The 22,133-nt window shown below is 42.4% G+C and overlaps 1 protein-coding gene across 1 annotated transcript in view; it reads left to right on the plus strand.

Annotated features, from left to right (window-relative positions):
* LOC137874600 (glucosidase 2 subunit beta-like) overlaps nucleotides 1–22,133 on the plus strand; it is a 95,254-nt gene that overhangs the window by 35,336 nt on the left and 37,785 nt on the right. The window contains 1 exon segment of the mRNA XM_068713369.1: nucleotides 6,075–6,138. Coding sequence (XP_068569470.1) covers nucleotides 6,075–6,138 — 64 coding nt within the window.

Below are 22,133 nucleotides of genomic sequence, written 5' to 3' on the forward strand. Positions count from 1 at the left end.
GATGTTTAAGTCATCCAGTGAATTACTGACTTATGACTGTTGTCTTTGCGAAATACTTTTGTGATGATTCTATCTACCTTGACCTTTTTAAAGCTGACCCAAGCCTTCCCCTTCACTCAGCTGCACATTCTAGAAATATGCTGCATCAACCGTAAAATAACGCCACTAAATAATCACTTTTTGCCGTTTTTGTTTCAGCACTACACAAACTCCAGCGTCAACCTTCTCGATATTGTATTTCTCAAGTGCGAGCTTCAACAATTGCCTCTACAGTTATTTGAAGGCACACTTCATTTCCCTCACCAACATTCAATTTCATGGAGGGATGAGAAAACGCTGCCTCTTCCGTGCTACTTACGGAAGGTTTGACAACACTACAGTGTTGCCGCTCTTCCCCCCCCCCCCCCCCCCCCGCGCTCTCATTTAATAAACACTGTGCTTGCTTGACTTGAAGTCGGTTTCCGCCTCGCCTCGCTCGGGTGTGACGAGCAGCTGAACGGTGTCACCGTTAACAGGGGGCGGTTGCTCTGTTGTGACAATATCCGTTTGATGTAGGAGTTGTAGTCCTCGGCTGCCATGTTCTCCCCCTCTGCTCTTTTACTTTCTTGTTTCCCGCTCTGTCTGGATCTCACCGCTGTCACGGCGTCGGGAGAAGCCAACTGGCGTGACCTGAAAGTCTGACGGGCGACGTGCAAGCTGCCGATTTTTTTTCTTTCCTCTCCGTTGATGGCCACCCGATTGGGCATGCATACATACAGAGAAACGCAGTTATTTTTTCGAGATTAAAGAACTTTAATTGGCCCTCGCTCGTGTCTGAACTGGTGTCCCAGGATGCAGCAGAGGGTGCCAGTGATGTATAAAAGATGCTATGTGCATGTGTCCCTCATTTACATAAAATTGTGTGTTTTCATCAAGCTTAGTCACACAAATCTGCCATATGTCCATGAGTTTACCGCTGACTGTAGTTTTCAAAGTCAAATATGACGCTCAAACAACCAGCATCATACTATTCTCGCTCACTTGGACACACAAACAAACAAAAATACAGACTACAGAACAATTCAGCATTCATCACAGGTAGCTTTTAAAGTCTAAACATGGGTTTCCAGAAGACATGACTCATACAGTAAAGGGTGCAATTACACTGTTTTTCAGTATCATACATAATTGCAACTTGTATGTAGAAAGTAAAACATAAGGTGCAGTAGCAGACAGGAAGGTATTCTGCTAGAGGAAGAGGATTTTGTAAGGAAGTGCCATTAAAATTAATCAAAAGATTCACTCCGTGACTCACTCCATCGCTCCTCTCGCTGGGATCTGGAGATACAGAAGAGGAAAGTGCCAGCAGCCGTGTATGGGATCGGAAGAAGAAAACCACTCAGGGCGTCTTTGTCCTCTGTTTAAACAGTGCCACAGAGAGGGGGGGGGGGGACTAGGAGGAGAAGAAGGGATAAGAGAGAAGAGGTTTCTTACAGCTGCCCAGCCTGAGGCCCAGAATATGTGGCGCTCTTCTCGTCGGCGCGTCACCAGCCATCCGTCCTCGCATGTCATTATTTTACCTCTCACAGAGCACACACACACACACACACACACACACACACACACACACACACACACGCTGTCTCTCAGGCACACATATGCATGCTTACACCACCACACACTGTCTGTGCCGTTCTTGATCTACTCTTAAATGCTGCCAGCATCAGATCCTCAAACATGGCCAACTTAAACGGAATGGAACACAGACGTTGGTTTGAACAGGAAGGCAATCCTGGCGCTCCAAAACATGAGAACAAGTAACGCCGAGGAAGGAAATATTAAAAAGCCTCGATGTAGTGGCTAAATCGTAAAAATAGCCGATGTGTTTTGACAACTGTTGGTCATCCATATTTCCATCCTCGTTATTGTTCTTATATTTAAGAGTACCTTTTTTCTTTTCCCTATTTTCCAAAGTGCACACTTTTGATCAACAGTTGAGTATACAGAGCAACCAGTCATCCTTTTTTTCCCCTTTCAATTTTAGTTGTTGGAAAAAAGTCTTGCAGTGAAGACTAAGCGTGACGTTAAGCAAATGTCTGTGTTTTTTTTTTTTGGTCCGGCACGTGAGAGAACTTCCAAAGCATTGTGGGATAGCAGGGGATGCACAAGTGACCGGTGGCGTGGGACAGAGGGAGGGTTCGGAAGTTAAAATGTTTTTGACTTCATGCAAATAAGGACGACCTACAAACTCTGTAGTGAAGCTACCTGCCATCTGGCGAGCGTCTACACATCCTCGGCGAGAAGCGTTGCATTATTTGGTCGCTTCAAGTAGGTCTTTGCCATTTGGGAGCGGTCGCACCAGTTTTTGTTAACGGCAGTATTTTGAACCAAAATCAGTTTGGTTTTTTTTCAATTGGATCGCTTTGATCCGTGTGTCGCTTGTTGAGCCGATGTGGACGATTTGACAGGTAATCAGAGTTACATGCTTTCTCGAACCTTAACTAAGTAACTTAGTTGCCTAGTTCAGTTAGCAGGATGGAAACCGCTCACGAGTCCTCCTTGGAGTGTTCCCAAGGAATTTCCTTGAAAGGCACAGATCAACCACCCGTCTCACCGGTCGAGATACAACAACTCGATGTTAGCGCGGAGCTCTGCAAAAGGTCTGCGTGGGGTCCACATCGACCCTCCACGCTGCGCTCCTGTCCAAACGCTGAACTGAGCAGAGGCCTCCACAAATGTCACAGTCGAGTTCAGTTTGCATTAGCAGCGGTGTCACGAGGCAGAGGAGCCTCGGCAAACATCGTGCTGCTATCACTATTGCCATTAAACCCCCAAGCCTCTGCAGAGATACCGGTCGTGCCGCGAACTCTGCAGTCTCCACATAAACCCCGACTTTCACTCTAGTACAGCTGAAGCCTGAGTGCCTACTTGCTTTAGCGGCTTCTGTTTAAACCAGAGAGAGAGAGAGAGAGAGAGAGAGAGAGAGAGAGAGAGAGAGAGAGAGAGAGAGAGAGAGAGAGAGAGAGAGAGAGAGAGAGAGAGAGAGAGAGAGAGAGAGAGATCCACAATCTGTTGCATTGGGTTCTGTAGCAGTAGCTTATCCATCAAAACTTTGGCTGATGAAAAACTTGACGCTCCACACATCTTCACATTTCACCCCAGTTAGACATCACTGCCCGGCTATAACAGAGCCTCTCAGATAATGGCTGTTAAAATCACCCACTGCTACATTTATTTATTTATTTTTTTAAGAAAAGAGCAAAACTGGGGAAAGAATGTGCAGCAGGAAGGATGTGGAAAGGTGTAACAATTCCCCTTACTAAAAAAGAAAAAACCTAAGGGGAAAAGTACATATGCTAAATAAAAAAAATGGCGGATGTGATACCTGATGAGGACAGACACTGCAATCTGACATTGCAGGCCACTGATAACACTTACAAGTACAGCCCTTTAAATATGCAAAGGAAAATAAACACAAACATGTTCCCCGTTCACAACTCCATGTAAAGCACACGGATACACACAAGCAGATAACACACACATGTCAAGTGCTTTCAAAGAGACAAAAAGCACGCAGCACATTAAATATTGACAATATTCTGTAAAATGTGACACGCTCACCAACTGAGCGTTCTGCTGAGGGAATAGAACGCAGCACATAGAAGGAGGCCGCGTCTCTCCTACTTGGCTGTCGTGAATGTAGGTCTGCCAAACTGAGCAGCAACAACAACAACAAAAAACCGCTGGAAGTATTACGTAAGTTAGGATTCTCTGTGATTTTTAACCTTAAGTCGGCGCACAGGCGGCTATTTTAAATTGCATCAGTTCCTCTGATGTAAATGTGTATAGCCTTCAACTCCCTTAGAGCTTTTAGTCATTTATTTTGATTAGGGCTGTATTTATAAGATAAGTCTCTTAAGTAAGTCGCCTGGGAAGACGGGTTTGGCGAGGACGGCGGCGGTGGGGGGGGGGGGGGGGGGAACAAAATGAAGTCTGCTTGATGATTATAAACTCAGAAATATCTGCTTGTCAATTAATTAGGCGCTTCCTGGGTACGCGGGCCCCTCTTTTCATTTACCGGGCCCCGGCTCTCGGTGGACAAATACCCGCGGTGCTCCCATTGTACGTCTAAGTCGTTACATGCGTCTCCCGCAGCCGGGGGAACGGAGAACAAAGATCCTTCAAAGGCGGGCGGTTTTCAAGAGCCTCAGTATTTTGCGTGCCGGATGAGTTTTTTCTTTCTTTTTTTCTTGGAGCGGCGTATGTAGCTGCCTGAAGGCTTTACTCCGCCGGTGTCTCCTTCTCAGACGCAAACAAGAGCGAGAGAAAATGATGTGGACATGAAAAGATGGGTAGAATGAGAGGACTGAGCTTGAAGTGAGGCCTCCATTATTTCCGCCTCGCCGTCCAACAACATGTGCAGGAGACTCTCGTCTGGTTGAGGCTACTGTGGCGAGGTGAGCAACAAAGTGAACACCAGACATACCTGGGCATATTCTTCCATTCCATTTTTCTTTTTCCGCATATGTTGTTGGTTCTCTATCCGTGCCCAGAAGCAGTGGATGGTCGAGTGATTCCACATACCTACTGTATAGGTATTTCATATGTAAGCGAGCGTGCATAAATGCCTGGTTCCACTGGGACTTTTCCAGGAAATTGCTTAGTGAAACCACAATGAGAGGATCCGCTTCAGGAGGGTATATGTTGTTTTTTGACTGGTGTAAACTCCTTAGGACTATTTGTAACACACCTGCATGACGAGACAAGTGGTTACACTGGGGTTTTGTACCATTTATATGCAGAGCAATGTGTTTTAACAATTGAACAAATTCGATACAACACCGTCATTAGTGAGCTTTAGAGGAGCTGGTAGCTGGAGATGGAAAAGGGATGAAGGTGGGCGAATGGATAATATTTCTTAAAATATTGTAATTTTATCTTTTTGTACTTTCTGTTTTGCATTTACCAAAATAACCGCAAAACACATAACCGATTTTTAGGATCAATAGAAATTCCCCTCCAGATGTCGAACCTGAGCTGACAAAGCATCACGGGAATAACAATGGTGGGTTTTTATTTCAAAAGATTTTTCTAACTCTGTGACATGTTTTCTTAACGTTTTTTTTTCTTTTCTTGGCAATTTTCACATTTGTATTCAATCTGTCAAAATATTCTGAACCTCAAATACTGCATGCGATGTCACAGTGATCTTAAGCGGGCTTTTTGTTCTCCTCCAGAGGTGGTGAGTCACATTGCGTTTTGGCGACGCCTCTCACTCGCACAGTCGAGTTTACAGTCTGGTTTCCAGAGAAGGAAGAAAATGACAGCATGTAGCATGCGACAAGTCATCAAATCAGACCCATATGTGGGAATCTCAGTCAGTTTAGTCGTCCTCGGCATCACCAACGCTCTGGAAAGATGCTTCACACAATATTTTTCTGATTCTTTTAATGCCTACAAGCGTCAACAACGGAACGTAGCACATCTGTAAAAGCACACATTATTTTCTTACCTCAGGTAGATTCCCAGCTCGCGATACAAGTCAATATTATGATGTACGGTATATCAATATTTTACAGCCACAGCTTAGCGATCGACAATATTTACTCTGGCAAGGATTTAGCGATTATCTCCCTAAAACCTTCCACGAGGTGAGGATCTGCAACATGACTTGGATCTCCCTAAACGAATGCGGCGTCTCAAAGAGGAAAATTAAAGACCTAAAATTGTTTTGGCTCTGCCCATCCCCCCCCCCCCCCCCCCCTGTGACCTAAAACAGAACGCTAGCATCCAGGCATGTTGTCTTTCATCATCAAGCTGTCTGTCAGGCTCCTGGGAGCCTCCTAGAGCACAAAAAGGAACCTTGTATTTCGCAACATCAAGCGTCTTCGTCTGCTGGGGGTTGCATATTAGAGTCATGGACTTGAGCTGATGAGCTTTTTAAAATCACTCTCTCTCTCTCTCTCTTACACACACACACGCACACACACGCGCAGTTGTCGCTTTATACATTAATGCAGGTGATACCCAAGGTCTTGCTAGTGTATAGAGCTTTGACCTTGTTTTCTCTCTCTGCTTCCATTACTTGCTTGTAGATCAAAGACGCACATGGAGCACCAGGCGTGGGTGAAGATCCTCACTTAAAGGCAGCTGACAGAGGTAAGTTATGAAACCCTCTCACCGTCCGCTCAACCACTCTATGTTGTATGTTCCTTTCCACAATTAGATGAATCTTTTCGTTGCGTCACAGATTTTAATATCGGCAAAAGTTTGCTTACGTCCCTTAAACGCGAGAACTTTGTGTTGCATAAGATTGTATCATGGTACCCACAACGGATCGACTAGATCTCACGTGTTTTAAAGAATTTGCAGCGCTTTCCTCAAAAGTAACACATGGCCGTTCATTGAACAATGTCTGGCCTAAGGGAGAGTTCAGTCCCGTCGCACATATTAATAGTTTTGGGACGTACGGAACGGCTAGGTGCAAATACGAAGCACCTGCTGCTTAAGGAGTCTTTGCGGGGAAATAGAATTACTACAAATAAAGTAAAAATAGGAAAATGTCGTACATTATGTTTCATGTTTCCACGAGTGATTGCTTTCTAGAAAAACAATGATAATTAGATTCTTCAGCGGTTGTGTGAATCGTTTGTGACGTAGACGTACCAAACATTCCATAGTGGGATTAATTGAATACTTTGTATAACAAACCACGTCAGAAAACCCAATTTAAAATCATTTGGAAGATATCTTACGATGTGCGCTATTTTGAATGCGTAGAAGTGTAAAGTTTATGGGATTATGGCATCTTTCAAAGAAGCAGATGAGATGGGTTCACACCACCACTGGGAGGTGCCAAAGCCAGAAATGGACAAATCCTAAATAGTGGCTTTAACTAATTATCAATCACTTGATAGAAAAACGTGGAATCTTTTTTTTTTTTTTACATAACACAATTTGTGGCTCAGGAATTCAAAGGGAATCCTACAGCATACATAGCCATCAAACATTTTCCAAAAATGATTCTGTTGTTGAATCAAAGTATTGTGGCGCACCTCGAAGCTCGGCTATTGTCTGAGAACAACAAACAGATTACCCATGCATGAGAGAGCTCTCTTTATTCCTTTTGGCCATAGTTCCAAACCAATGTAAGTGAGAATGCACTTGGTGTAGATGTGTGGCTGATGCAGAAGGCCGTTTGTGTGTCTCACGTTTTTGTTTTCAAGGTGATGCAGCTAGTTTATCTCCCCTCCCCCCCCCCCCCCCTTCACACCACCAGCATATTATCCCGCTCCAGCTGCTGCAAGGAGACAGGCCCAGGTATTTATGGCCAGCATAAAAAGCGTGTGCATTCCCCGTCACCCTACAGCTTGAGATTTACGGCACATTTGACACAAACACTGAATAAAAAAAAATAAAAAAAGGGAGTGTTCAATTTGTATAGGAGTTTAGAGCCTGTCTGCTGTGCATGCTCCCAATGGATCCGGCTTTCAGTACGTGTGTGTGTGTGTGTGTGTGTGTGTGTGTGTGTGTGTGTGTGTGTGTGTGTGTGTGTGTGTGTGTGTGTGTGTGTGTGTGTCTCGCCGTCTATGTACGCCTCCCGCTGTGTGAGAATGTGTCGCTCTGTCTGCCTGTGTGTGTGTGTGTGTGTGTGTGTGTGTGTGTGTGTGTGTGTGTGTGTGTGTGTGTTTGTGTGTGTGTGTGTGTGTGCACACGGAGCGCGCCTGCTCTGAAACACCAGCAACAGATAACAGATGGTCCCCCTGCATTAGAAGTGTTTTATTTCCCCGCGGAAGCCAGATATGTCAGAAATAAGCATGTGCAACATTAGTCATTTGGAATATTCATGCCCCTGCCGTCCGATGGTTTCCTTTTCGCAGCCAAAATACCACCGTACCCAATTCTCCTAAGGAAGTTAGGGGAATAAGGGGGGAGAAAAAGCAGTCATCAGCTGAACTGATGGGGGAGAAGGCTCAGGCCTACTTGCAGCTTTAATGGAGGAGTTTCTTCCTCCTGGTCGCTGTAATTAAACAGGGGCTACTCACTGTAGATGTGTTCATATTAAGAACCCCCAGCCCCATTAGACACAGTGATGTGAATATGCACACGTGTCCATATGCCTGCCTGGCTGCGCACACACATGCACACGCAAAATAGTAATTTGCACCCACGTTAGATCCCCTCATCCACTGGAGCAGACTCCTTTTGCTTCCCTTCACAGACTCATCTTTTACAGTCCTCTTCCTCTCCTCCTCCACCACTTATCTTCCTATTTCTCCTCTCCACCTTCATCTCTTGAACTCTCTCGATTCGCTGTAGCTTCAGTCTCTTTTAATCTCCTCCTCCTCCTCTCTTCCTCGGCTTTCGACTCCCCTTTCCCACCATTGAGCACGGCTGCCATCCTTGTCCTCGGTGGTGGCGGAGGACATGGGCACGCATCATCACCGGGCCCCCGATTAATCGTCCACGTAGTTGGAAGTCGGGGGGGGGGGGGGGGGGGCTCCACCAGGGGCCGAAGGCACGGGTTTTCCCCACCACTGAAAAACATGAATTTTGAGCAGCAGTTTCTCGCTGGCGTGGTCCCTCATGATCGGGGTTAATTTGTGGCAGCACGCATGAATGTTGTAGAAAGAAGAGAGGCGGATAAAAAGGAGGAAAAGCTACCAAACAGTAGAACGCTGCTTTATCGCGTAAATGCAATATGATTTATTCAGGAATATGCAAATCCAACAATCACTCTACCTTGTTTACCGAAGGGACCTGCTGATTCAGAGTCTGAAAGAGAGAGCGAGAGAGAGACAATCCCAACCATAGACGCCAGCATACAGCGCACGCAGTAAGGCAGCAACTAAATCTCTGCTTTTCCTTAGAATCAGAAAATGAAGGGTGTCGGACAATTTCTTGGTCGTTTCACGGCTTCAAAAACCTTTTGAATTTATTTTGGTGAAGCTGGATCGCTGATGTAAAGAGTGAAGGGTTATATGCAATACACGTCTTATCGTATGTAAATACATTGCAACGCTTACAAAGCTATTAAATGGAGCATTTAGATTAATTAAATACCATTGTACTACATGCTGTTGCCCACAATGATTACACAAAAGTACTCAGACAGTTGGTATGTAAAGGGCTTGGTAAGACTCGGGGCTGATTTTAAAATAGTAGATGATGTGTTGAGCCATTTTTAATCAATGAAATGCAGATTTTTAATACATTTAGAAAGAAATGCCAATATAAACACCAGCATTGATGCGTTTCATCACAGTACAGCCATATCATTTAGTTTACAGCTTTAAAAAAAAGTGTGCAGTACCTCTTTAAATACTAATTTGGTACAGACTAAAATATGCAACACTCCGTATCAAAACCTGTGAAGTACCAAAAGCAGGGATCAAATGTCAGATCACATCTTGTTGACTTATTCTTCAATCAGTTCAAATTTAAATCAACATTTTGTGCTCATTAGACTGAATTCTACCAAAGGAAAGTCTTTGTACGGCTACTTGTGTTTATTTATCATTTGATTTACCATTTTTAAAGAACATTTTATCGTACAAATGATGCCAAGGAACACCTTCACAAGTGTTACACATCATTGTTTCTGTACTGCCTTTTGTCCACAAGACATGGAAGGAGACTTGTAGACTTTTGACAGAATTCTTCTTATTATGTTACCTTTGCTGTAGTCAGCATCTAAAGGTTGTATGAATCCGTGTCTTTGAAGTAGTTTTCAGCACGAGTAGATGGGTTACTGTATTACTTTGCTGTTTGCCTAAAGTAAGAGTGACTGACAACTGGAGATCTGGTGTACGACATAGTGAAGCAGAATAGAACGTGGTGTTAAAATATTAAAGACAGCTATGTACTGTGAATGAAATGTAATAGAACATGTGCAACCATCCATTATTGAATGTTAGTTGGACAGACTTGAATTTGATCTGAATCCTTTTTTCATTTATTAGCTAAGAGGTGCAGTCTTGCGCGTCACATTTAATTCTCTTCATCTTCGTCGGGTTGTGGGAACAGGTACGAGTCGCGGCTATTTCCTGACTCTCTGCCGAGAGCCCAATTAACCCCGGCGTATTGATTTCTCCGCACGGCAATGCATGTACTTTTACAGGTGAGTCCCTACAGCGAGCGCAAGAGTGTGGAAGACAACAATTAGAGCATCTGTTAGAAAGGATGAGGCCACACAAAGGAGACCAGAGCTCACAAAATTGATCTCTTCAGGCTTGCGAGCCGTCGTGCCCATGAGCAGACAAAGGCACCCGCAACCCGGTGATGTCTTAAAGCTACAGTATGCAACTTTTTGTTGTCAGAACCCTTTAATTATTCTCTTCAAACTTTTTTTTTTTTTTTCCCTATTTATTCTCGCTTTGAGCATTTACATCTAACAATGAGTCCTGGCTTGTGTGACCATGTGCTCTGAAATGGGCAATTTGGTGTTTTTTCTTTCTTTTTTCAGACCCATTGCATTTGCAGTGGCCATTGTCATGAGCTAGGTTGTTGTTCTCAAGCACAGGAATCCATGGCAACGACAATAATAGCAGAAATAAAGTGGTAAGAAATATGAAAAAACACAAAAAACGACAGTTAAACCAGATGAGCATTGTTGCTTATTGTAGTTTTCATTTTGGCTTTATGGATGTTGGTTGTGATGCGTCGCAGCTGTTTTAAAGTATACACCACAGCCAGATGAATCGCAGGTTTTTGGACACGATCTTGATTATTTGAGCCAACTAATATAGAGCTAGAATTATATTTGCTTTCCAAATGTTATAGTTTGAAGGTTTAAAAGTGAGATATTAAAACCATTTTGTATGTATAGCCGCTCCAAAATCATGCGCAACATCCATTATTTGAGGCATAGCTTCAAATTCCTACAATATTAGACCTCATTGTCCTCGTCTTTGTTAGGATTATTGTAGTTGTTTCTCCTCTACAACGGTCTAAAATGAGAACGGAGACCGTCGTCCAGCTGCTCAGAAGCTTTAATCTATGATGAGCAGAATGTTTTGTTTCTCTTCTGTAGGGAGTTTGGACAATGGAGAGTGGGCAGTCCCTCTACGTGTTTTTATGATTTTTTTTTTTGATTTGTGAAAGCATGTTTTGAGCCGAGATTTAGTTTCATTTGTAAGTGCTTGGAAAACAACTTTATTTGTATTTATCTATTTATTTATTTTTACCAGGAAATGCTGTGTAGGTTTTTTTTCTGAGATCGTTCTCAATCTTTAGAAGCGGGCACTTTGAGTTGTAAACAGACAGCGATCCTTATTGCTTATGAAACTGAGAACCACATTTACTCATGCATTCCCTTAGATTTTCTACATTTGCAATGTTTTCGAGTTCTTGCAGCCATTTGTCCTGTGAATAACCCAGGTTCCTCTCCTCTCTGCCTACTGCAACTAACATGGCTGGAAGATATTTTCATTTTTCCTGTGAATGTATGTCATATCAACAATGTGATGCTAATCTGCTGCAGTCATGCACCCTCCACCGTGCTATTTTTGCCACACACATGTTGCCTGAGAGGTCAGCAGCATAGCAGGGTTCCTACTAGTTTGAATTGCTTGGAGGCAGAAGTTAATTTCCAACTCAACGGAGAAAAATGACTTTGCTTTGACCTCCCGTGCTGTGCTGGCACAACAAAGACTTTGTGCTTTCCCAGGAGACGAGCTCCATACACATCTGTAATCTAAAAGCAGTTTTTTTTACTTGCCGTATAAAGTTTTGTATAATTATAAATGTGTATTGTATAACAATAATTAGCCCAACTTGTCTATATGGTTCTCTGCTGAGCTCAGATAAAACTATTCCTTTTTGTTTGTAGATGTTTCACTTTTTCTTGTCTTTATTTTGCACCAATAGAACGAAACGGAACAGAATCTGATTCTAAGAATCACAAAATCTAATCAAAGTGATGCTCAAAATATTTAAATATTATCCAAATGTTATGAACTGATCTTAGCTAGGGTCAGATCTAAAAGGGTTCACCCCAAAATCAAAATATATACTTTCCCATTCTCAATCTAGATTGTTTTGGAGATATCGACCGCAGAGATGTCTGCTGACTCGCCAATATAATGGGACTGTATGACACTCAGTTTGTGATGCTCAAAGCGCCAGAAATACATTTGAAAAACATAGCAGTTGTCTCTTTCCAAAAATCATGACATACTTAAGATAATCAACACCTTGCAGAGTGCAGATTCATGTAGTTATAGTTCATAGTTATAGTCCCTTTAATGCTCATAAGCATATTCAGGTTAACTCTCCGGCAGCACAGCGTAGTGCCGCCCAACTTAAGGTCAAGTAATAGACAACTAGCAGATTTTGTCAGCTTTAGTTGGCTAGCTAACTAATTAAACTAACTGTGCTCCAGTTATTCAGTGGAGTGGTTTAGCGAATGATCGCTTTGATCGAGTTACTGAAATTGGAGTATTGTGGTGCAGCCTCACTTTGCTTCCTTCTCTTTGATCTTTCCCTTGGAAAGCGGTTTGAGCTCCTGGTGTGCGACACGTCGCTTCTTAATAAGCCTGTTACATTGTTAAATTGATTATTCAGTTGAGATGTGTTTCCAGGGCGTTTTGTATCTGAGGTTTATAGACATTTTCACATCATTTGGTATTCACAAGATCTTTTTTCTCGTACCAGCTGTCAGCATCAGTGTGCTGAATCTATTCAAGCATTCTTAGATGCCACGTAAGAGTGTAACTGTTTATACTGATTTTGAATTGATGCACAGTTATTTACAATATTCTGTGGTTTTGTTTAGGAGGAATACTCTGGCATGTACATAAATATTCTTAAATTTTTTCAGATTACTTGTCTCTATAAAGATATCCCCAATTTTAATTTGTACTCCTGTGTGTGTGTGTGTGTGTGTGTGTGTGTGTGAGTACAAACCTGTTCCTGCTTCATACACTTAGAGATGTTGTTTTGTATTGAACAATATAGGCAATATAAGAATTCATATTACTATTATATCATATTATATATATGTTATGTATATAGTTAGTTTGTCTTTCTTGCAAATCATAAATTTAGTTGCGATCGAGGGTGAAAATTACAGACCGAATTCCATTTGGTATTACAGATAAACTCAGTATATCAATTTTTTAATACTTTTTGACAGTCATGTGTAACTTTGCTTAGTCCTGTGTCAGACGCCCGTTGTAAAGAAATCTTTCACAAATGCTCCCTAGTAGGAAATAGGGAACACTAAAGGTAACATAATAATTAAGAATTCTGTCAAAAGTCTAGATGGGAAGCACATGCGCTCCATGTCTTGTGGACAAAAGGCAGTACAGGTGTAACACCATTGGTGTTCTTAGCATCATTTGTACTATGGGTTCCTTAAATGGTAAATCACCCCATCATCAAATATTTTTGAGATCTTTCTTTGTGAGATATAAACCAGTTTCTCTACAAACCCTGTTTAACAGAAGACACCAGACTTTTCAAATAATAAACACAAGTAGCCGTACAAGAACTTTCCTTTGGTATAAATCAGTCTAATGAGCACAAAATGTTGATTTAAATTTAGAACTGATTGAAGAATAAGTCAACAAGATGTGATCTGACATTTGATCCCTGCTTTTGGTACTTCACAGGTTTTGATATGGTGTGTTGCATATTTTAGTCTGTACCAAATTAGTATTTAAAGAGGTACTGCACACTTGAATGGGGTTTTTTAAGCTGTAAAATAAATGATATGGCTGTACTTTTGGCCATTTTGTACTTTCTCTCAGCTGGAGTTGAATTGCAGTGATTCTTCTGGAACCTCTGCACTATAGAAGCAGCAGCATAAGCCAGAAATAACATCTAAACTAGTAAATGTAAGATAATAATCCTGCAAGAATTTCCCATTGTCATGCCTTCAGTGGATTTACCCGTTTCAGACATTACCCTCATGGAGTCCACTGCTCTTTGATATGCTGCTCACCTTGGACTTCGGGATGTTCCTGGCTATATTTAGCACAGAGGGTAAACATGCCGTAAGTGATTATTATGCTCTCAATTATCACGAGTATTCTCCCCCCACTGCCCACCACGCTACTTTAGCACTTATTAGGGGCGTGCTTGAAGCTCACCCACACAGTTCACCTTCAGCCCGTAGTCAGCAGGTAATGAGCTTGAGGCAAGAGACACCTATAGACACATTTCCTGCCACAGATCACTGAGGGGTGACCGTGGTGAATGCCGGTGTGGTGGTTTGTATCGATTCGTGAAGATGGTAGCGATGGTCAAAAGATCGACATTATTCAATTGCTGATTGACCTAGTTTCCTTTGGTCTCTTGGAGATTTGACAGTCCTGTTTGATAGGTGTCTGTTTTCTGTCTCTTAGATGTCTTGAGCTCAGTTCGCAAAAGCACAGCAGAAAACGGATCGCATTGAGGCACCTATAGACTAATAGCAACAATCCTTCAAGTTTATTGTGTTTCACATTGTGTGAGATGGGGCTAATAAAGTCTTAGTCCCAATCTGTACGATTTCTTCTTCTTTTTTTTTTTTTTAACCACGGTGATATTCAGCTTGACGATCCAAGGCTTTCAAGTTGTGTTTCAATCTATCCTGGCAGTAGTCGACTGAAAGGCAGTTCAAGAAACTGAAATTCTGCTAAAGTCCCATGTTGCTTTGAAGAACTGGGCTATTGGCAGATACGCTTATCATTAGATGTGCCTGTCAGATTTTATTGGAACAAAAACTCTTGCTTTAACTGAAGAATTAAAGCATTCAGGCATAGCACATCATGGAGAAAGGAGGTTGCCAGCCTCGTAATGATACATAAATAACATAAGTTGTCTCCCACATTGGCTTGGTGTTGATTGCAGGGTACATTTGGAGCCGATACTTTTTTTTTTTTTTTTTTTTTTTTTTTTTTTTTTACAGGCTCGGCTATGGATAAGTTGAGGAGATGCTGACCATACGAAGACAATGCCCTCTCCTTTGTGCCGTCTTTGCTCAGCCTGTTTGCGAAGATTATGTTCTCAGTTGTTCAAGTTGGTTTCTATATTTTGCAAGAGCTGCAGTCTCCCGGTCTCGAGAGATATGGCGGTCGTTCATACGCAGAAAAAGACTTTCACAAGGAAGCGTGAGAGCAGCAGAAATGCTCAGCCATGGGATTTACCTGTCAACTGCACTTAAGCGCGTGCGCTAACATACGCTAGACGCTGTGACGGTGAAATAAAGGCTGACGTGCCTTTCCTGTGATCCTCGGTCACCGACGACTTCATGTATGTCAGCGCCTCAGAGCCAAGTTGAAAATAAACTTGCATTAATAGACGGTTGGATGGATTTCTGTGTTTTTGAAGGCCTCTGTGTCTCCAAAATCACTTTTGTTCATGTCAGCTTATCAAACAAATATTTGATATGTAAGCAGGAAATGTTGTTAAATGCTCAGTTCTTTACTTGGCGCTTTCCTCTGCCTCCTATTTGATGGATTACATCATGAATTCATTGCATGGTCTTTTTAATTCTAGACAGTTGAACCCTTACCAAGTGATGGAGCTTTAAGACGTAACGGTATACTGACAACCTCAGCTACTGCAGAAGCTCCTCTTAATATCTCTCCATAGTTCAAGAGCCAAGTGAAAAATGAACAATCTCATCTAACCGAACAAGGAACAAAATGTAGCTCCGTATTAACTTTTGAAATCCGCAGCTCCCAGCTCAGTCTCAGACTGCCGTGTCTCAAAGTACAGAGCCGAGTTTTGGGGGTTTTAACTAAGCACCAGAACTCAATTCCCAAAGCATCCGCCAACTGCACAGCGCTTTTTTGGAAAATAGACACACGGGTAACTGATTTCTCCACTGACAATGCAAAGGAAGGAAAGCTGGCTCTATCATTCCAACCATCTGGAAGTCTGGCTCCGACTTCAGGCTGATGTGTAACTTTTAATTGGAGAGACAGTGGTGGGAGGCAGGAGAGGTAGGAAGGAGTGATCCCAGTGGATAGACGGGCAGCGCCTGCTGCCAGATGGACAACCTGAGCTTGCTGGAGTGCTCGCCGCTTCATTTTTTCGGGCCAAGTTTGTGTGTTGTATTCTACAAAGAGATGTTGGAGTCATAGTTTGGCCAAAGACATCTCTTTGCTGCATGCTGCAAAAGGCTTCTATTTTCACAGGACAGAATAAAGACAACGATGCGTCACATAGGGTATCTAATACCGTTATCGCTGTATTAGCTAAAAAGAAACAGAAAATACTTTTAAATGTACATTTTAAATAAAATGATATTTCTGAAAATGTCTCAAATGTTGCAGTGGTTGCATTACAGTGTGTTTATAAGAGACGGAGAGAGGTATACTGTAGGTTTGTTGATACTCTGGGTTGTAGATTTCCTCGTTGTGAAACTAAATAAAAACAAGCGGTTGTGCAGCGGTGGTCATCTTTGCCTTTTTATTTCATTTGAGTATCAAAATCTGTTCAACCGTCTTCTACAAAAGCTGAAATGTTGAACTGACAAATCCTGTGGCCGGGCCGCTGTGTTGTGTGGTACCAACTCCCCCCCAGTGTTTCAAGAACATTGTCTGCAGCACCGGGCAGAATTGAATCTTCACAGACGCTGTGTGTGTGTGTGTGTGTGTGTGTGTGTGTGTGTGTGTGTGTGTGTGTGTGTGTGTGTGTGTGTGTGTGTGTGTGTGTGTGTGTGTGTGTGTGTGTGTGTGTGTGTGTGTGTGTGTGAGAGAGCCATCTGATAAGAGGCTATAAAGGAGCCCTTCAGGGTCGGTTTGACTTCAGTTTGGTTTGCTGTCTGTTTAGCTCGTCTCACCTTTCATACGTCATTCAGGAAAACTCATATTTGTGAATCCTAGGGCTGACTTGTTTGTGTGTGTTTTGCAGCCATGAACTTTTGTTTTTTTGTGGCGTATTCTGATTTTCTCTCAGCTAACTTCTGAAATGTGCTATCATGTGTAATGTAAAAGTCACCTACGGCTTTTTGTCCAAATGACAAAAAGCTGTCACTTTATGAGATGGATGAAGCCAGCAATGTTATTTATTCCATTGCTGAACCTCAGCAATGGAATAAATAACATTGCTGGCTTCATGTTTAATCCATGGGAGACACAGTTTAAATATATTACCATCTGACTGTAGTAGATGTGCAAATCTTTTTAAATGTCCTGCCCTTTTCTGGGTTCCTCAGCTTGGGGTTCAGAATTTCTTTTAAGAAATACAGTTTCACATTTCATCAAACTGTACTGTTTGTAATTTATATTGTCACGTTGGTGCAAACCGGTATCTGATTGCTATCCAGCCATGATGGCTCCAGTGTTGAAAGAAAATCCATGAGCTGTGTAGGTGAGACGAGATATGATACACAGTCGACTGTGGCTTAAGCAGTAGCTGCCTCAAGAGTTTAGGAAGGGAGGGTCCGAGTTTAAACTGATGCCCTCGGATTCACCGGCTTCCTTAGGCCCCTCCCATCCCTTTCAGGCATGTGTATGCTTTTGTCCATTTCACACCTCTTTCACACCTCGTATTCATTTATTACTACTACTGCCTTGCTGGTACACCCCCCCACCACCGCCTATCCACCCAACCTCAAACCCCTTGACGTCGGAATTCAATTTGTACAGTATGTTTCATTTCTACTCAGATTTAGATTTATTGCATGTTGGCTGCTTTTAATTAACTCTATGGATATGCGACAAGAGGAGGAGGAGAGAATGAGAGAGACAGAGAGATAAAAAACCTCACATTTGCCAATGAGTTACACCAGCAATCATTTACCACTTAGACAGTAGTGCAGAAGCCCACACCCCCCCTCTCGTTGCCCTGGCAACCGGTGCCTTGGTGATTGATTCCTTGCCAGTGTGGCATCGCTGCGGGGAATAGAGCGCATGAGCTTAGCGTGCTCGCTACATCTTTCTAATTAAAATGGGATTACAGAGTCATCGCCGTTTGTATGTTCAAACAAATGCGAGGCTGTGAAGGAAATCAATTTTGGTTAATGTCAGGGCTGTTAAATACAACGGTGGATAAACAAATGTAAGCGAGCTCAATGTACCGATGTGCACGCTCTTTTGCACACTATATGAAGATGTGCCTGCGTTTCATTTGCAGGTTTGTGGGGGGGGGGGGGGGGGGGGGGGGGGTTATAGCGACTGACGGCGACGGTGCATCCGCTCCATCCGGGAGTCGGGCTTGATTGACGGCGCAGGAATCACGTGACGCAGCCCAAATCACCAGACGCAACAATTAGTCTGTTTGTTGCCGTCTGCTAATCAGAAAATAGTCCTCAAATTGGAGCTTAATGTACATCTTAAATGAACAACGGTTTATTAACGTAATTGGATTAGACGAGTCAATCATGTTGCATGCTGTTGTCTTTCAGACTAGTGTATGTTAAGGTGCTAAATATTCTCCCATGATTACTTCACAGTTTTACAGTGGCTGTTTACACTTGCACCATGGGGATGCCGGAGCACACCGATGTTCTACGTCAAAACATGGTCTCGTATACATTTGAATGAGAAATGAGTGTAGGATGCACTAGATGGTGTTGTGGAACAACAAGTATTGCAAAGAGTAGTAGCACTTTACAAATGATGCTGCAGAACCAATGCGTCCATTTTTACTTCCATATAATAACTCTACTATTTTGCTGTTCTTCATAATCGCCAAGATTTACTACATAGTTGTAGTGGTCTGCTGGTACCAAATTGTTCAAGGCCCATGAAACTACAACAACTGCTACTCCCAACAAGTGGCATTCATCAAGATAATTGTGTTTCTTGAAGCCCACGACTACCCCCAGAGTGGCCCTAGAATGCCTGAGCGTAAAACAGCAGAAGATAGAGAGCACGCAAGTGATGTACAGAGCGAAAGAAAATGACGTACAGTGCTCTGTTTTCAGCTTTCAATCACTACAAGTTAGCAAGGTGTAACAGAGCGCCTTGGACCCGTTCCCAAGAGAAGCTCTTTGGCACCGGCTGCGTGGAATGTGTCATTACAGCAGAGGTAATAATAGACCGGGGAATTTAGAATGTGACGCTTTTTTTTTTTTTTTTTTTTACGCGCCTATGAAAGAGTGTCCCGAAAGCCTGAGACTGCTGGCAGGAAAAAAAAACGGTAGAATTCCTGTTTGGTTGTAAACAATGGAAAGCCTATTATCGGCCGATATGTCATGTGACTGAAACGTATATTAAATCTCTCATTTCGGCCCGTATAGAAATGCGCCACGAGTCCCACGCACCTCTATTATATCATCGTGTGACGCAGAGGTTTTTACAGGGCTCTCTGCAGGTAACAACTCTCTGAAATGAAAGTGCAGTTACAGCCTTATGAAGCGGAGTGGCTAGATTAGGCGTGAATCAATTCGGTCTTGTTTTGCCCTCTCAATCTTTACTCGGTACGGGTGCCAGGCTTTTGTGTTCTCAGCGAGCATGCTAACCTGTTCTTTTTGCTGTGAATTTCCCTTTTTTTAAATTGTGTAAATTGAAAACATGTCTGTTCGTGTGAATACCATTCAGCGCATTATGTGCTCGACTCAGTGGAGTTCATGCATGCACATGGCTCGTGATTAACATACCACACAGGCCTATTTTAATGCAAAACAGCCGGAGTAAAAGAAGGTGTAGGTGTAGTTATCATTGGTCATGTCGTGCAAAAGTCTTCATACTATCCAAAAAATTGCTCAAAAGTAGTATTTTCGAATGCTTTGGAGCGTTGGCTGTGTACGTGATCAGGAATGAATGTAGTATATATCCTTAATGTTATGTCTGGGATTCTTGACCAGTGAAGCACATCGTAATATTATGTTATATTCTATCCTGTGAGTGGTTACATTACACTATCTGGAATTGTCTTTCTGCGTTCCACCACTCCACTTTCACTCTAAACAGCTTTGAAATGTTAGCATGTTCTATGTAGCCGTTTCGGTTGTTTACACAGCGCTTATGCAGCCAGAATAACAGGAATGGGAGCCTGATTTCTTCAAGTGGATTAAGGAGGATGACAGTATTTATTTATTTTTTTTCTTTTGGGGTGCGTGTTAAAAGTCACACATACGTGTACGTGATTGGTGTCGGGTTTGCTCTCCTCTTGAGCGGAGAGGAAAACCATCTGGGATTGTGTTTGTGTTAAGCAAAGTGCAACGCTTTCCCACTCCCTCATACACACAGGCGCCTGGCATCATGTGGGGACTAATGTGGAATCTAAATCTGGACCTTGTTGATAGAAAATGGCAGGTCACACTGTTTGGCATGTGATTCTCACAAACCCTTGTGCAGGCAATGGTGCTAATAGATAATTGCTATCTTAATAGGAGATGAGATGTCGTGTGATATTGTGCAGTGAATCCGCCTCAAAATAGTTTTTGTATTTATTGAAAATTCAACCTCCATATTTTTTCTATTTCAAGTTGAGGCTTTGAACAATATTTCAACTGATTTGAATTTAACTTTTTCTTCATATATTTAAATATATAAAATATATTTTAATATATATTCCTCATATTGCTTATGTTTTCATTTTCAAATTACTTATGATAATGCAGAGGATGTATGACTTAATTTAGGTTACACTGCGTGGATACGTATCAGTTCATCTTGTGAACTTTTGTTTGTGGATTGCAGCAATGTGCGTGCAGAGCTCTGTCTCTCTCACACACACACACACACACACACACACAGACACAGACAGACACACACACAGACAGACACACACACACGTGTCCTCTCATAGACACAAGCACTCATCATAACTGTTCGCTGTGGACTCACCTCCCCCCTTCGCCTCCTACTCATCCTACTGATTGGAGTTGTCAGGAGTCAGAGGGTCACAGTAGAGGATGTCAATAGGCCTCATTCACACACACACACACACACACACACACATGCATGCACACATGCACACGCACACACGCAGTAAAGCAATAAAGGAGAGAAGCAGACAAAATGACAGACAGGCAGTAAAGCGGTCCTATCTTAAGTGTGTTTAAACACACCCCACAATCCCCCCCCCCTCTCCCCAGCACGTCAACAGATGTGCACCAGCTCGCTCTCCCACTCACTGCAGCCGCACACAGCGACGCCGGGAAAGAGCGTTCAATTTATATTCATTATTCAGCAGTCAACTGCCTTGATTTCAGTGATTGGTTATACCCTCTGCCACCTACTGGCTCCTCCCTCGCTTTCCTCAGTCCCACGGGAGGGCTCAATGTCTCCTCTCAGCTTCTGGAGTTGATAGTTCTGTGTGTGTGTGTGTGTGTGTGTGTGTGTGTGTGTGTGTGTGTGTGTGTGTGTGTGTGTGTGTGTGTGTGTGTGTGTGTGTGTGTGTGTGTGTGTGTGTGTGTGTGTGTGTGTGTGTGTGTGTGTGTGTGTGTGTGTGTGTCTCTCTCTTTTTATGCATGTTAAATGGTGCTTGGTGTGTGGCAATCATAAGGCTTTTTGGGTGTGAGCAAAGCAGATGGCTTTGATCAGCACTTATTTTTAAACCAAAAGAAAAAGAGGCAGGAAAAAGGCTTTTTTTTTTACACATGAATTAATGTATTTTGGATTTTTTCCTATTTTGTTCTCCTTAAGCTACTTAAGGAGAACTACTATTGTTAAACGTCTACTTGCAGAACTATTACGCCACTTTCCACACAATGGATCTTTTTTTAGAGCACCTGATGATTTGTTAGTTTGATTATCTGATTTAGTTTAAAAAAAAGTTTCCTGTTTTGATATAAACAATGAAACAACTAGTTGATTGACAAAAAAATATCAAAGGTAGAAAATGATCTGCTGATAAATCAATAATTAAAATAATAGTTAGTTAGCAGAATATAACCTTTTGGTCTGCTGTAGTACCATGATGCATCCTGACTAATGCACAGTTTTCACCTATGAATGAATAAAAATGGAACTCAAAGTTCCTTTAATATAGCCTTAATACAATTATTAAATAAAATAAACATGTTTTAAGACACCATCACTCAATAAGGAGCCCCAGATAGGTGATTACATACAATTTATTTCAAAATGTGAATACAGTTCTCATCAGAAATGTAAAGTTTTTCCGTCGTTCCCGTCCCCTTCATACCCCCCAGGTCTATTACAAACAGCTTAACGGGTAACTGGTGAAACAACCAACAGACTCTCTCAGTAACAACACGCTCATCAGGAACAATAAAGTGCAGCCGAGCCCCGCTGAGAAGTAAAAGA

Source organism: Cebidichthys violaceus, unplaced genomic scaffold (genome assembly GCF_023349555.1).
Source record: "Cebidichthys violaceus isolate CVI_PGR_0920_01 unplaced genomic scaffold, fCebVio1.0.p SCAF_19, whole genome shotgun sequence".
NCBI classification, from domain to species: Eukaryota; Metazoa; Chordata; class Actinopteri; order Perciformes; family Stichaeidae; genus Cebidichthys; species Cebidichthys violaceus.